This window comes from Anopheles bellator, chromosome 2 (assembly GCF_943735745.2).
Source record: "Anopheles bellator chromosome 2, idAnoBellAS_SP24_06.2, whole genome shotgun sequence".
Classification (NCBI taxonomy): domain Eukaryota; kingdom Metazoa; phylum Arthropoda; class Insecta; order Diptera; family Culicidae; genus Anopheles; species Anopheles bellator.
This window is the reverse complement of record NC_071286.1, coordinates 33,992,834-34,007,278: the sequence shown is the minus strand read 5'-3', so window position 1 is coordinate 34,007,278 and position 14,445 is coordinate 33,992,834. Positions and strand designations below refer to the sequence as shown.

Sequence of the window (14,445 nt, the reverse complement as noted above, 5' to 3'; positions counted from 1 at the left end):
CGATTTTTCGATTGCACAAACTCCGAACTTTTATTAGAAAGTGTTTGCCGAAAAATCTAACATAAATTATTAATAGTGTGGGAAACGAACATGTTTTTATTCATATTCACGAAAGTTGCAAATAAATTGTTTTAGAATGTCAAAGCAATCAAGTCAACAATCTCGCCAGTGTGGAGAACTCAACCTGGCAGTATGAATGGCAGCCATTTTTCCTCCGGCAATCAAACGTGCACGCGCGCGTGCTTGAATTGCAATCGTAAACCAGGAGCATTTCCCGCATATGTTGGGAAAATATTCGCACAATGACCAGCAAAAGGGTTAAAGTTGAAGCTGAGGAGGAGGATGATCAGCCTGTGGACACGAAAAGTGAAAGTGATAACTCCAGTGAAGAGGAAAACGAAGAAGCCGTCGACGGGGACGAGGTGAGTGTTTGGTTGCAGAGTCACGCGAGGCGAATCGGCGAAACCGTGGCCCATTGGGTACCATTTTACTCGTTGCAGGGCATTGTGGTGGATTTTGAGGGCAGAATCCCAATCGACTCGGATTTGGACGGCATAAAACAGATGCTGGGACAGCTGTTTGTGAAAGCCCACGTTGACCTGACCGAGCTCGCCAGAGTCATTATTGGTAGGCTTGGAAGCATCGGAAGTGTTTGCGCGCAGAATTGTTCACATTGCTCTTGTGTTTTCGCGCAGGACAAAACTACGTCGGCAGTGTACTGCAACAATCGTTCAACGAAGACGAAGACGAGGACGATGATGAAGATGACACGGTGTCGGTGTTCGGAGTAACGACCGTGATCAATTTGTCCAACAAGCAGGATCTAGCTTCGGTGCGGCAACTGCAAAAGCTAATCTTCGAGAAGGCCGAAAAGTATGCTACCGAGCTAGTGGTCCAACAGTTCCGGGAAGCGCTCGAAAGCGGTACGAAGACGGTGGGATTGTTGGTAAACGAACGATTTATCAACATCCCCGCGGCCGTATTTGTGCCATTGAGCGAGAACCTGCTCAAAGAAATGGAACGGGCACGCACCAAAGGCATGCCGTACAACTTCGACTACTATCTGATGTTTGTGAAGTACTATCAGCAGGCAGGTTCAGGCGATACACCGGCCGAAGTTATTTATACGAACGACGAAGAGGAGTACTTCATAAAGGAATCGTACGCGAGCTTCGATTACTCGGTGCAGAAGGAAACGACCACCGCGTTGGCTGGTCAGTGGCAGAAAAAGGACGAAGAACTGCAACCATTCCGGAAGGTGCTGCTAGTAGAAGCCAGCAAGCTACCGGACATTGTCGCCACCATCAAGAACTTGGTCTCTTCCGCAATAAAAGGGTAAACATCTATTTGTCATTTGAGTGCGATTTATAAAGTGTGTCAATTTTCCGTGTATTTGAACAGAATAAACAACACAGTTCCTACTTGATTCTTCCCAGAGCTTCAAATTTTCTTTTCTTTTTTCAATCGCCGATATTTTTTCTATAATCCTGGAAAAGTTGTAATCTTGGATAAGTTTTGGTGTGTGGCACGGCTAATGTGCTGAAAACGCCGAAACGTCGCTGAATGAAAAACGCTATCGGTTGTTGTCGTTATTTGACACGAACGAGTCAGCAGAATTCGCGCACGACTCGCGGTTGTGTTTACGTCTAGGTAGCAGGTGGTTTGTTGTAACTGTTGAGGGTAAAAACGACAAACAGCGGTTTAATCAATCAACTGTGATATCGCACAAGATACCGCGGGTAAGCATAAAAAATCTGGTATCATATGTTACGGCCAATTGGAGCCACAACTTGAACTTCATGTTAACCGGGAACCTCGGATGACGCAGCGAATACAACGCGGTATTACTCTAACCCTTGAGTGTGAAGTACGATAATGCACTTAAAAGCGGAGCATAAACGGTCGTTGCAAACAAAATTCGGTCATGTCCGGATGTCCGTTGTCGCGTGCCGTGTCCATCGAGCCCATGCAGCTTATGACTAATTGGAGGAAAAAAGAAGTCAAGTCCGTTAGCACGTCCTGTACAATTTTTTATGGAGCTGAAATTGACTCATAATTGGCAGCGCGCTGCGTCGATTGTTCGTGACATTTGCAGTAAATGGCGATGATTGCGCGATGTTACCGAAGAATTATGTGAAACGTAAGCTCGTTCGGAGCAACAAAGAGCTTATCAGAGATATTCATATTTCATTATTTGTGCGTGGGGCCACTCGATCACAAGTGAACTTATAAGCAGCATCTACAGAGGCGAACCATTGTTTGTTTACTGATACCGGCGAGATCTGGGCACTCGGAGCTGCCCTATCAATCATCCGACATTTCCATTTATTGCAGCTGCTTCACTCATTCTGCCGGTGGCCATTTACAGATTATCGCTACGAGCGGACCAGTGTCCTACGGTGCGCCTGGCGAAGCGGATAGACCGAACTTTGTCGCAGTTTGGAGGCGGAATTCTGCAGCGAACTTCTCTTGCCTACGGGATCGGCGATGGGCATCGAACGGTGAGTTTGACCCCCAATATTGTAGCTATTATTCGAGGATCGCGCCAGTTTCCCATGCGAAGTTGCTACGTTACGATGGGTCGAAATGAGATTCTCAATTTTCAAAGCGAAAGACTTATCTCGGGCCAGTGCGGTTGTGCGCGTGTGCAAATATTCCACTTGCTGGCCACATGATGGCGCAGTAATGTGTAAGTACAGTGTTCTTGTGATAATTTTCTGGGGGGATTTTCCGTTAGGCGGATCGAAGCTATTAACGGGATTCGGCATAACTGTCAGACGCCTATTCATTTTTCTTTCCTCAAAGTGCCAGACAGCATCGTAAAGGCGGACCGGAGAGCTAGCAATTGCCCGGAGGCTAGAGCTGGCTGGTCTGTGTTCGGTACAGCTGGTGGACGGTCAACGACCCGTAGCCTTTCGCCATCGGGCATTTTGGTTTTTTTGGTGTGTTTTTTTGGCCAACCAGCTGATCGTTTGAGCAATGCAATCCTTTTAATTGAATCCTTTCCTTTTTCATCGAACTGTTTTTCAGTACAATTTACTCTCTAAAGAGTATCACCAGAAGTCTCTAGAGCTCTGATCTTCCTGTGAGTGTTCTGACAAAGTGTGCTCCTGTTACCATCTAGCTTCGTCGTACCGTTATCGTAACGTATCGTTCAGAGGCCGGGCATGAAACAGCTGTTCCTTATCAATTTCACGATCATTGCGCTACACCTGCGTATATTAACTCGTACTCTATCTGGCAACATCGGACGAAGTGGTGTTGCGGTCAGTATCGGGTACTCTTTTAGATTGTCCATAGTTCCACACGCGCGCCCCTTCTAGTGGTGGAATTTAAGGGCAAGAAGGAAACGAAGAAACCGGCTTGTGCCATTTATGTCCATTTGCCTCAGGTCAAGCTCGTGATTCCCACGCCAGCCCGGCCCGTATGCGTGTTTGTTTAGTTTGTCACACTTTCGGGACTTGCTTTGCGCCATCCGACCTCTCGCGCCCGCGGTAACCCGTGTCGCGCGTCGTCGGCCGCGAAGAAGGGGCCGCGAACTGCGACGCAAAACGAAGGCGCGCTTAAAATCATCAAATTTACCGTTAAGCGCACATCCAACCAACCGTTCTCTGTCCGCGCTTGCCCTGTATGTGTGGGTTTTATTATTGTGGAGAAACGCAATCAAAGAACAACGCACCACAGACAACGGTCGCGAGCGCGGGCAAGACCCCCAGCGGCAGCGGCGGTGGCTGCGGAGTGGCGTGCCGAGGCGCGAACATGGTGGCTTGGCAGAAGATATTCCTAACCTAGTTTTTCCGTTTCTCTCCCGTTCGCCGCGGTCGTTCGTTGGCCCGGACGACGGTCAACCGGCGGCAGCGGTGGCGGGACGTGCGCGCATTTGCTTCGGCTTCGCGGCAAAGGCGAACTTGAAAGGGACGCTTCTGGGGGCCGTTTTTATTATTTTTATGTTTTTCGTCTTATTATTCGTGCAGTGCGGCCAAGAACGGGCGGCTGCCACAGCCCCCAATGGGTCGTTCATTCTGCTCCTCGGGGCTGCTCGGGCTCCCCTTAATCCCCACGCTGCTGCGGGGGTGGGGCGCAGTGGTGCGAGAGGGACGGCGATCGGACACGATTCATGCTGCCTCCTTTTCGATCGTGTTCCGGTTTGTTCCACCGGCGTCATCCTGAGAGCGTTTACCGTTGCGGGGCTGGCTGGCCGCTTCCCGGTTCTGGCCGCTCTGGGGCGCTCCTTGAACTTCGGCGTCGTTGACCTAGATTCGCCCCCTCCATTCATTCGTGTGTGCGTGCGTCGTTTTCTTTCCCCACAGCTATCTGCCCTGTCTGCTGCAGCCGGTGACTTCGCTGGAGCGAGTGGCGTTGGAGCGTGACCACTACGACACGATCTGCGTGATCGATGGCGGTGCGGCCGAGTTGGCTTCGTCGCCCCCGCTGGCCACCCTGTTCGGGCGCCAGCGATCCTTCGATGCCGCGTTCGAGTCGGAACTGAGCTGCTTCCGGTGCGAGGAACTTGGCTGCCGTGTCGTCTTCAGTCCGGTTGGAGAGCTGGGAGATTTTGACGATGTGCGGCGCTTCGCGGAAGCCGCCGAGGCCGCCTTCGGGCGGGCGATAAAGGCGGGTGCCATCAAGCCGGTTCTACTGTTGCCGAATGCGGTCGGGCGGTTCGAAGATGCGGCCCTGGTCGCGCTGCTCGGAGCGCTCCACAAGCTGTACGTGCCGCTGCAGCTCCGCGAGGATGTGCCGGAGAAGAGCCACCGGTTCCGCAGTGTCGGCGTCTACCATCCGGATGTGGCCCAGGTGAAGGGGTTGCTGCGCACCGTGCAGACGCTAGAGGCGGGTCGGTTCGTGGCCCGAGACATCGGAGGTGGCGATCCGGAGCGCATGGCTCCGCCGCGGGTGGCCAAGTACGTGCTGGACGCGTTCGGCTCCGGCGGTCCGGTACGGGTCAGCGTCATCGAGAATCCGGGCGTGTTCGAGCGCGAGTATCCACTCTTCCAGGCGGTCAACCGTGCGGCCGGCACCGTTGAGCGCCACTCGGGGCGCATCATCTTTCTCGAGTACAAGCCCCCGAACGCGGCCCGCAAAACCCTCGGGCTGGTCGGCAAGGGCGTCACGTACGATACCGGCGGTGCCGACATCAAGGCGGGTGGTGTCATGGCCGGCATGAGCCGCGACAAGTGCGGGGCGGCCGCCGTAGCCGGGTTCATGAAGGTGGTCGAACAGCTGCAACCGACGGACATCCACGTGATCGGCGTGATGTGCATGGTACGCAATTCGGTCGGCGAGGAGTGCTACGTTTCGGATGAGATGATTACGTCGCGGGCCGGGGTGCGCATCCGGGTTGGGAACACGGATGCCGAGGGGCGCATGGCCATGGCGGACGCACTGTGCCAGATGAAGGAACGGTTCGTGAGCGAGCGGGTGCCCGATCCGCACCTATTCACGATCGCCACACTGACCGGGCACGCCGTGCTCGCCGTGGGCAACAGTGCCATCGTCATGGACAATGGACCGGCCCGGGCCGCGGACCATGGGCTGCGGCTGCAACGAGAGGGCGAAAAAGTCGGTGACCCGTTCGAGGTGTCGGTCCTGCGCAAGGAGGACTTCGATTTCCATAAGGGCAAAGCTTACGGCGAGGACGTTCTGCAGGCCAACAATCTCCCGTCCAGCAGGACTCCCCGTGGACATCAGGTAGGACGGTGCGATCGCTACCTGTTATTTTCACGACGTAATTCTCGTGATCTTTTCCACAGGGACCCGCCGCTTTTCTCATGATGGCGACCGGGCTGGACAAGTGCGGTCTAAAGTCTTCCAATCCGATCAAGTATTCGCATCTGGATATTGCTGGTAGTGCCGGTGACGTGCCCGACACTCCGACGGGCTCTCCGGTGCTGGCACTGGCTCGCACCCATCTGCTAGGAGCTTGAGACCTGGCCAATCCACAAAAGCCTTCAATACCGACACATCACGGTGCCTCCGGTGTCCACCGAACCGGAGCCGGGGGATCATTTGTTTTCGAAAATCAATAAAACGCTTGCATGCTACGCGCCATCTGGTGACGGTTTCCGTAAGTGGATCCGTATTTGCTAGATCTCTGTTTTCTGACGCCCGTTTGGTGGATCCTCTTCAGAGACGGCCCCCGCAGTGCCCCGACCGGGGGCACGATGACAGTTTCCGCGTTCAGCAACATTCTCGACCTCAGTATCATTTCAATCTTTTAGCTCCCGGTCCCGGGTTCGCATCGTAACGGTTCTCTCTGCACGACCGGAGCCCACCGACGATGCATGACGACGAATCCTTAGTCACCGCGGAATAGCGGGCGGCCGTGGGGAGGTGAGTTTGGTGAACCAAAGACGACTAGCGGATAGCGGACACGGAACCGGTGGAACCCTATTCCCACCCACCACAGTTCGTGGGAGTTACGACGCCACCGACGTCGTGTGGGATCACCCCATCGGGCATCGTCGCGCCCCAAAGGGCCTCCGGCAGACTGTGGACGGTCGGCCGGCGGAAGAGCGGCACGGGAGACCGACGCGGACCGACGCAAAGACACAGACGCGGGCGAACGAGCTCGGGAGAGCGAACGGCCGACAGCGAACGTGTCCGGATTCCGTTAGCGGAGACCGGCAAAAGGCCAAAATCGCGGAGCGGAAATAATCTCTCGGCTCGCTCGCGCTGCCTTTCGCCGCCGCCGCCGCCGTTGCTGCTGCCTGCCTGGTGGTGAAAGTGGTGCAACACCGCTGCAAGGTTCATTGAACGCGGAAATTGAGCCCCGCGAATGGAAAGCAGGAATAAACCCCCCGCTGGCGAGCGCCGCATGCCAGCGAACGACGACCGACCGGGTGGGTTTAATAGCGTCTTAAGTGGTTGAGAAGTGTTTTTGGTTATGTTTTTCAGAGCGGTTACTTCAAACCGGAACCGTCCATCAACGTTCGATCCCCCTTCCCGCTGTGTGGGTCGGCTTCCCGCTCGTGTGCCAAAGAAAGTTCGGGAACGCCAGGGCGCGAGAGAGAGAGAGAGAGAAAGAGGGAATGGACCCTGTGGTTTATATGGAGGCTGCATTTATTGCATCGAAAGTGCGCGACTCCGGCGAGCGCGGGCAAAGCGGAATATTTGGCCAACGGTTCCCGAGAGGACAATGACATTTATGAAACGCCCGCCCGTTCCGATTCCAGTTCCGTGTGGGGGTTCCTTTCTAATGCAACTCGGCTGCGAGAGCCACGGCGGCGGCTGGGCATGACCTCTCGCCGCACACGATAGACATCAACGCCGGGGCAGCCGAGGAACCGGCGGCCCACGTTGCTGGACGTTGACCGTACCCCGTTGCCGCACTGCAACTTCCTTGTTATGGGTTCCGTGCAATTTCGCATGCATTTCCGCGTTCGGTGCCGCGTCCCCAGTGCAGGCGGGCGATCTATCTCGCTGTCTGTTGCCTTCTCTTCCGCCACGGAAGCTTGTGCGGTGGACATAACGCTACTTTCCGGGGACGGGGTGGCAACTGCCGGCCCAGAACTGGTTCCGAGCCCTTTGGGAGACGGGACGGGATCAGATCGTTTCGGTGCAGGCCTCAAAGTAGAAGTAGGCCAGGCAATGCCCTTCCAGAGCCATGCCACTTCGCGCGCCGTGGGGAATGTAATGGAACGAACGATGCATTAAGCGATTCCGCGCGATCCTTAGATGCGATCGCACCGGGGTCCACTCCCGATCGATGTAGCGTGCGGACCCATTACCGGGGATCCTCTTCGACGGGACCGTGAACTAGCAGCGACCGCACGCGGCCCCTTTGCCTTGCTAATGATTTATCCCGCTGGCCAGAGAAGTGCAGAAATGTCGAACGGGCGGCCACAGGGCGACGAACCTGGCCGGGCCAAAACAAAGAACGACTTCGGTTGCTGCTGCTCCTGCTGCTGGTGATGGCATTAGATGGCGCGCGGACGATGGCAGAGGCGGGTGGCGCGAGAGCTTAGAATTATGTAACGTCGAACGCGGACTCGCCACCCCGCTAGCTCCATAAAAGGCCCGGTGTCGATTCCCGGGACCTAACGGGTCCCCCACCCCCCGCCGGCAAATGCAAACATCTTTTCGTTTCGCTAAGGTCGTCGCGGCCGAACGGAGGGTCTGCACCGCCCGGCCAACGACGACGACGACGACGGCGGCCATCATCGGCGGCTGCGGCGGCGACGGCGGCGTGATCCACGATCTCAGATCTCGCCCCGAAGGAAGGAACCGAGAGGCTGGGAACCGAGCGCGATCATACGTGGTGTGTGCCGTAGATGGGTATAATTTTAATTAAAGAGGCGAACGGAGAAGGAAAAAAATGGCTCCGATGGGGGCCGCCCTTCCGAAGAAGAGGGACGAAAAGCAAAGCATGGCAGGGCGGGTCTACGGGTCCGGGGAAGCTCGAGTTCATCGCGTCCATGGTGGGGAGGGCACCACACCCAACACGACCCGGCCGAGTGGCCGGCGCGGAACGCGGGTTGAAATATTGTATGCGGAAGCTGCCACTCCGTGGAGCGTTGCTGGCGTGGAGCTGAAGTTCAGCCTATCTCACTGTCAGCCGAAGCGGTCGGGCGAGGGGCGCGCGGCCGCCGGTCGGGCGGTCACAGAACTCTCACCACGGGCACGGCCCCAGCTACGGGGGTTGTTTTAATATCAATAAATTTATGGCAAAACGAGATGATTATAGACATTGTTGCCTTATGCTGTGGCCCGTGGACGGACGCATTGCACTCCCGGGTCGCAGCTTGACGACGGCGAAGATGGCCGATGGCTGGGACCGGGTCCGTCCGAGCGCGTTGGGGTTTCTTTCTTCGGTGGCATCTTCTTTCTTCCCGAGCTGCGACTTTGACATTAGAATTCCTACGAGTTACGGATCAACTGTGACTGCCAATAGATGCATGGACAATCGATAGCGAGAGGCCATCTCATTCGGGAGGGTTTTTATGACAAAATTCAAACTCATTAGATTAGCTGTCATTATTATGCAGCCTGCTGTTATTAGATGAACACTTAAGTTATAGGCCTTGTCCACCGGTTTCAACGTGTAGCTTGGAAGAAATCCGATCAATTGGTTTTAGTATAGGTAACCAGCAGTTTGTAATGGATAACTACCAGCTGATCTCACCATACACGATCAACACGCAATCATTTAAAGTAGATTTTAACAATCAGTATTTTGAAGACTTCTGGACACAAATGATCATATTTATTTGATAGCGATAGGTGAACTAGCGATTTGAATCAAAATGCCTAAAGCCTTAACCTATTCCAAATATTATTAAACTCAATGATCGCTCTACGTCCCTCCCGGGATTTGCCCCGGTATGGCTTCCGAGCGTATCTGCGACACCGTCCAGCATCTGATGTTGGGTTTCTCGGACATTCCGGCAGGCCCGGATCGGGTCATTTCCTTCGCAGTTTTTTACGTTCTACGATTTTATGCTCAATTTGCGAGCTCACCACATGCCACGTATCGTTGGCACACGGTGACAAGGCGTGTAGCTCTTTGTAGGGTAAACAATTGCCTATCACCACCGATCAGCACCGAAAGCAACAGCTGCGCCAACGTTTGCAAAACTGAGAAGAACCGCCGAACGGGGGCCGAAACTTAAAAGACATCTTTTTCTGGCGGAAATGATTTCGAGCGAACAGCAAAAACAAAGCATGCTGGGATGGGGCCGAACGAGAAAAAAAAACCAAGAGCTGTCAAAAGCCATGCGGTTCGCGTGTGTCTACTTAGATCGCCATCAGCGAAGCATCTTGCAAGGCTATTGGACCGTAAACTGGAATCGAAGGCCAAGGGGGAGTCCACAGGAAGCCTCCACCGGGAGATCGGGGTAATTTGACTCCCAACCGGACGTTAGAGACCGGTGGGAGCTGCTAGAAACAAAGCGCTAGAAGCATCCACATACACAGCCGGGCCCCGGAGCGAATGACACAAAGACGAATGTTGCAGGATGCATGGGGTTAGACCCCGGGCTGCGGCCGATTGCGATCGCAGAATCGAACCACGGCCGCGTGGCGTGAACTAGACCTTCGACGGGCCCCCGGCCGGGCTGGGGTAGAACTTGAAAGGAGCGCCAGCCCGAACGCCGAGCCGAGAAGAAGGAACGGGCACGTGAAGAAAGCGAAAGAAGTCGGCGCGGAAAACTGCGCGCGCGAATGTCGAGCGAGAAGACGCGACTCCGGCTGGCAACTAGAAGGCCAATGACCCGCGCCTAGCAGTGACCTACTAACATCGGCTCCGAACGCCGAACGGGAGTGCATTAACCTCTCTCCGTCTCGCTCGCGGTGGCGCTCGGGGTGGCCGCACCGCGCCGTCCAGAATCCGTCCGGGAAAGGGGCCACGCCGAGAACGCGAGGAAAATGCGTGCCGTCTCTGTCACCCGTGGGCGCCCGCGATCTCTGGTGGTCTCCTTCGTGGAAAAGTCGACGCCCGGGCGGTTGGTGCGCGTGCAAGCGAGAGGGAAAGAGCGAGAGAGTGGCCCCACGGGGGTCCACGGGATTGGGAAGAAGGTGGGAAAAAGTGGCCCCTCCACGGGTGAGTGTGTGAGTGAACCGCCGCCCATCGGAGAGCGTTGAGCACCCGGCCAGCTGAGATTGCGAACCCCGGAAAGGCTTGAAAGGCACTCACGTGCCGCGCCCCCCTCCCCGCATTGCATTATGGCCCGGATGCAGCACGATGCAACCGATGCGCTTCTCCCACCCACCTCCTACCCATCTTCAGCCTCCGCGGGACACTCCACACACACATCAGCACGTTCAGCGATCGATTATGTAACACGATGCATCTCACGGCTGGACCAACCTTGCGGCAGGTTCACGGCCTGACCGGGAACATCGCGAAAGTTATGGTTTGTTTTTATTTCATGTTTTTCTCCGCGAGTTGCCATTCACGTACCACGCGCGTGGCGGGTTCGCTTCGCGCAAGGATCCTGCGAGCCTTGGGGATGTCGGAAAGAATGGTCTTCATGCGGTGTGCTCCAGCATCATCGTTCGGACACCGATAGACTCTCTCGCCGGGTGTTTCGGTTTCAGGTAACGATTGTTTTAGAGTTTGCAACAGCTCTTAAAAAACATTGACGCATAAATACCTTTCCGGATCCTTTGAAGTACTAATTTCCAACGCACGAGTTGTTTTTAGAAATTAAAAAAATTCAAATTTTACAAAAAATTATGTTCGAGTTCTCTACTCGAGTTCCTAACAGTTGTTCCATCAACCAAAAAAGGCTCGAACTGTCTTATGACCAAAACCCACCAACAAAATGGACAATCTTGTTAATGAATGCTTTGATTGTACACTCAGACCTAAATCGGTCAACATGTAACTTTTTCCCCGGAAGGTCATAGGCCAGGATAATCACTACCTCAGCCATACTTCAAAATGATTCTCGTGAATATTTCGTTGTTCAGAACGTGATCGTCCAAGGATAGGATTCTGAGCGTATGGTGCAATTGATGTGATTGTCGCACAATATCTCAGGCCGACTGATCTCGAATGTTCGGTCAGATTCGACTTGAGTAGTTGTTTCAGCGTAGATCAATCATCGAGCATCCAGCAGCTACAACTGATTAACATTCAAGGGACAATCATCGCGCCGAGCTTGGCGGACAAAAACCGTGTTCGAATTCGACGATGCTTTGCTATCATCACTTTGAAATACCTCGTCCAATGTTCTATGTGGACTAATGCTAACAACTTCTAACTATGAAGTAAACATCAAACTGGCAGTCGAAGAACGAAAACTCCTTCTCTTTCTAGTACTCAATTTGTAGCGTTTAGCGGTGCAATATCTGAGTGTTAAGCCGCTGCACCGATTCATTCTTCGACTTCGGCCACCCTTAACTGGTATGCAAAGGATTGCATGTGACACCGCCACCCAGCACCAGCCGGCTCCCCAGTTATGCTGGCGTCTGCGTAGAGCATAGGGCGTTCCAGCGGCCGGACGTGGTGGGGTGGCTCTTGGCTGGGCCGGGCGGCGGCACGGCTAATGTGTATCGAAACGTTGTCTACTTTTTCGACGCGTGAGGGCATTGACCGGACTTGCGAGAGCCGCGTTAGCGGTACATGCGCGTGTGGAGCGGCCGGGTCCATCACGAGTGCGAGGATGAGCGCAGGGTTAATCCCGCAGACGGAAGTAGGTGGAGTCACTAGCGGCGGTGGCCGGGTGGCTGGGCAGCGAAAGGAAGTGAGAGTGTATGTGCGTGGGTCAAACAAAGGTAGAAAGAAGCATAGATGAGAGCGAGAGAGAGAGCGAGAGGCCGAATGCTGGGCCCGGGTGTGCCGAAAAATGTTCGTCCGAGATTTGAGGAACCGCCAAGGGGTGTTCGAGCCCCCCGGCGGTCTCGAGAGGCTCCCCACTTGCTAACTAGCCCTCCCCGGGGTCCGTGTGGGGAGAGTCGCAGTCGGGGGGCCGCCTGCGTAGCGTGTGCGTAGCGGCTGCGGCAGAACCTGTCCGACGCCGCGCGGTGGTGGTCCCCCATCGAACGGAACGGGCGAGAAGGAGAGACGCGCCAGGGGCGAGCGAAACGGCACGACAGCGGAGTTGGGGCCCGAGATATGCGTGTAAGCGTCACGTTAATGTCTTTTTCCCGACGTGGATCCGTGGCCGCCCGAAGGAAATGGCACACCGGAGTCACTTGGCACGTGAGACTAGGACTCCACAAGGGAGATAAATTTGGTTTTCAAATTTACGGCCCCCGGACAAAGCCCCGCGCGGATGGGGAGAGATGTAGATTCCGCTTTGTTCGGTGTGTCGGGACTCCCAACCGACACGTGTTTCGGGATAAGTTATGCGCACTACTCAATTTCCCATGTCTCGTGCGCGCTCTCTGTCTCGCGCTCGGAGTCATCTCCACTACCCATCATGTCAGACGTCACATGATCATTGCCCTGACAGTGATCGATTGATGAACTGTGTGTGAGCTGCCCTTTTGCTGGCTGACCCCAAACTAGGGAGTAGACTAGTGACATCTTTATGAAAGTGAAGTTCCTGGCAATGTGATGAGAAGTTTCGATCACAATTGGGAAAATGCTCTCATTCCTTGGCGTATGATGATCAGCTCCACATCATAGCACGATCAGAAAGTAACAAGGTCGATGTCGTAGTGTACTCAAAAGTTATTGACTATCCTTCATGACGAGACAGGCAATGGCGATAGATCGAAGGCTAACTGATATCCAAAATAAATAAAGAAATAACGATTCTATTCCGGACATTTCTCGAGATAAATGCTTGATTTGCTTTTGGGTATCACACAAGAATCAACTTCTGTACAAATTCGAAGCTCAGTGGTAAAAAATACCGAAGGGAATTCGCCGCCAGGAACAGTTACTAGCAATCGACCAGCTCAACCGTCAAGCCAAAATCTTTAAACTTTTGTCGATAGCTTCGTGGGGACGTAGAGTCCTCAAAACCGATGAAGACCACTGACATTCTATCTATAAAATCTATTAAATTTAATCCATTAACTCCATAAAACAAGAACAGATAGCCTCGTAGACCTTGAAGCAAAATTCTGACGGCCACAGAACAGTCTGCTAGAGGGACCCGTGAAGTACATTATCACGGATTCAATTCAGCCCGGACTTATGGCGCACTATGGCCTGTGTTTGATGTGCTTAAACCCTAGCTACCCTAGAAGACCCGTCCGCAAAGAGTCACCGGTTCAATGAATTATGACGCGTGCGCACCGGTTACGCCATTTTCCAGCGCCTGGGATGATGGGGCTTCCAAGCGTGTGTACCGGATAAACCCATTTAAAATCGATGGACGGCCGGCCCCGGAGCCCGGGAGGCTTGTCGCCGAGTCCGTGGTCCGTGTCGTTGAACGGCCTATCATAAACCCATTTCCGGGATGCTGGCCGCGATCGCGTGTGGGGTGGGGGATGCCTTCGGCCGGCCAAACAAACTCAGCTGTTTCGAGTGCGGCGAGCGCCACAACCCAAACAGCGGCCGTCTCGTTCCAGGCTCTCCGCGAATCCGCGGCACGCGGGAGATTTGGCACAGATTCGCGGGCCCCGAGAGTGCGTGAGTGGCGCTCTCTTTCTCCGAAGTGCGTCGCGATCGCGTCGCCACACGATCGCCAAGTGAGTGATCGGATCTTTCAAGTGAGTGCCCCAGAGGAACTCGCGACTGGCGCGCGAGAGAGAGTGCGAAAGAAAGAGAGCGAGTGAGTGAGACGGAACGGTGGCCCCCAGATGTGGGTCAGAATTTGCCATTGAACCGATGACGTCACGCAGTGCAATGACCGGGCAGTCGTTCATTCTTTTTCACCTTCTGTTCGGCGTCGCTCCCCACGCCGCCGATCGCCGACCACCGACCGCCGACCGCGAGCGCGCGCGCGCGCGGCGAGCATAAATTTTATAACACTTTGCCCCCCACCCCGCCGTGCCCGGGGTTTCCTCTAGCCCGGTTTGGCGCGGGGAGCCGTCATTTTCCCCACC

At 54.6% G+C, this 14,445-nt stretch overlaps 2 protein-coding genes across 2 annotated transcripts; both read left to right on the top strand.

The window, feature by feature from the left end:
* Positions 1-237: 237 nt before the first annotated feature.
* On the top strand, positions 238-1,437 carry LOC131210201 (protein BCCIP homolog). The gene is made up of 3 exons (XM_058203411.1): positions 238-422; positions 501-627; positions 696-1,437. The coding sequence occupies exons 1-3, from the start codon at positions 303-305 to the stop codon at positions 1,337-1,339; spliced, it is 891 nt and encodes a 296-aa protein (XP_058059394.1). The 5' UTR covers positions 238-302; the 3' UTR covers positions 1,340-1,437.
* A 918-nt stretch (positions 1,438-2,355) lies between these two features.
* On the top strand, positions 2,356-6,091 carry LOC131212684 (putative aminopeptidase W07G4.4). The gene is made up of 3 exons (XM_058206641.1): positions 2,356-2,501; positions 4,311-5,691; positions 5,754-6,091. Exons 1-3 carry the CDS (start codon positions 2,488-2,490, stop codon positions 5,925-5,927), a joined length of 1,569 nt encoding a protein of 522 aa, XP_058062624.1. The 5' UTR covers positions 2,356-2,487; the 3' UTR covers positions 5,928-6,091.
* The last annotated feature ends 8,354 nt before the right edge of the window (positions 6,092-14,445 follow it).

Excerpts from the sequence above, each read along its gene's own strand:
- LOC131212684 (XM_058206641.1), top strand. Across the intron at positions 5,692-5,753 it reads GGACTCCCCGTGGACATCAG|GGACCCGCCGCTTTTCTCAT; the intron begins GTAGGACGGTGC and ends TCTTTTCCACAG.
- LOC131210201 (XM_058203411.1), top strand. The coding sequence starts at position 303 with ATGACCAGCAAAAGGGTTAAAGTTGAAGCTGAGGAGGAGGATGATCAG. Across the intron at positions 423-500 it reads AAGCCGTCGACGGGGACGAG|GGCATTGTGGTGGATTTTGA; the intron begins GTGAGTGTTTGG and ends TACTCGTTGCAG. Across the intron at positions 628-695 it reads GCTCGCCAGAGTCATTATTG|GACAAAACTACGTCGGCAGT; the intron begins GTAGGCTTGGAA and ends GTTTTCGCGCAG.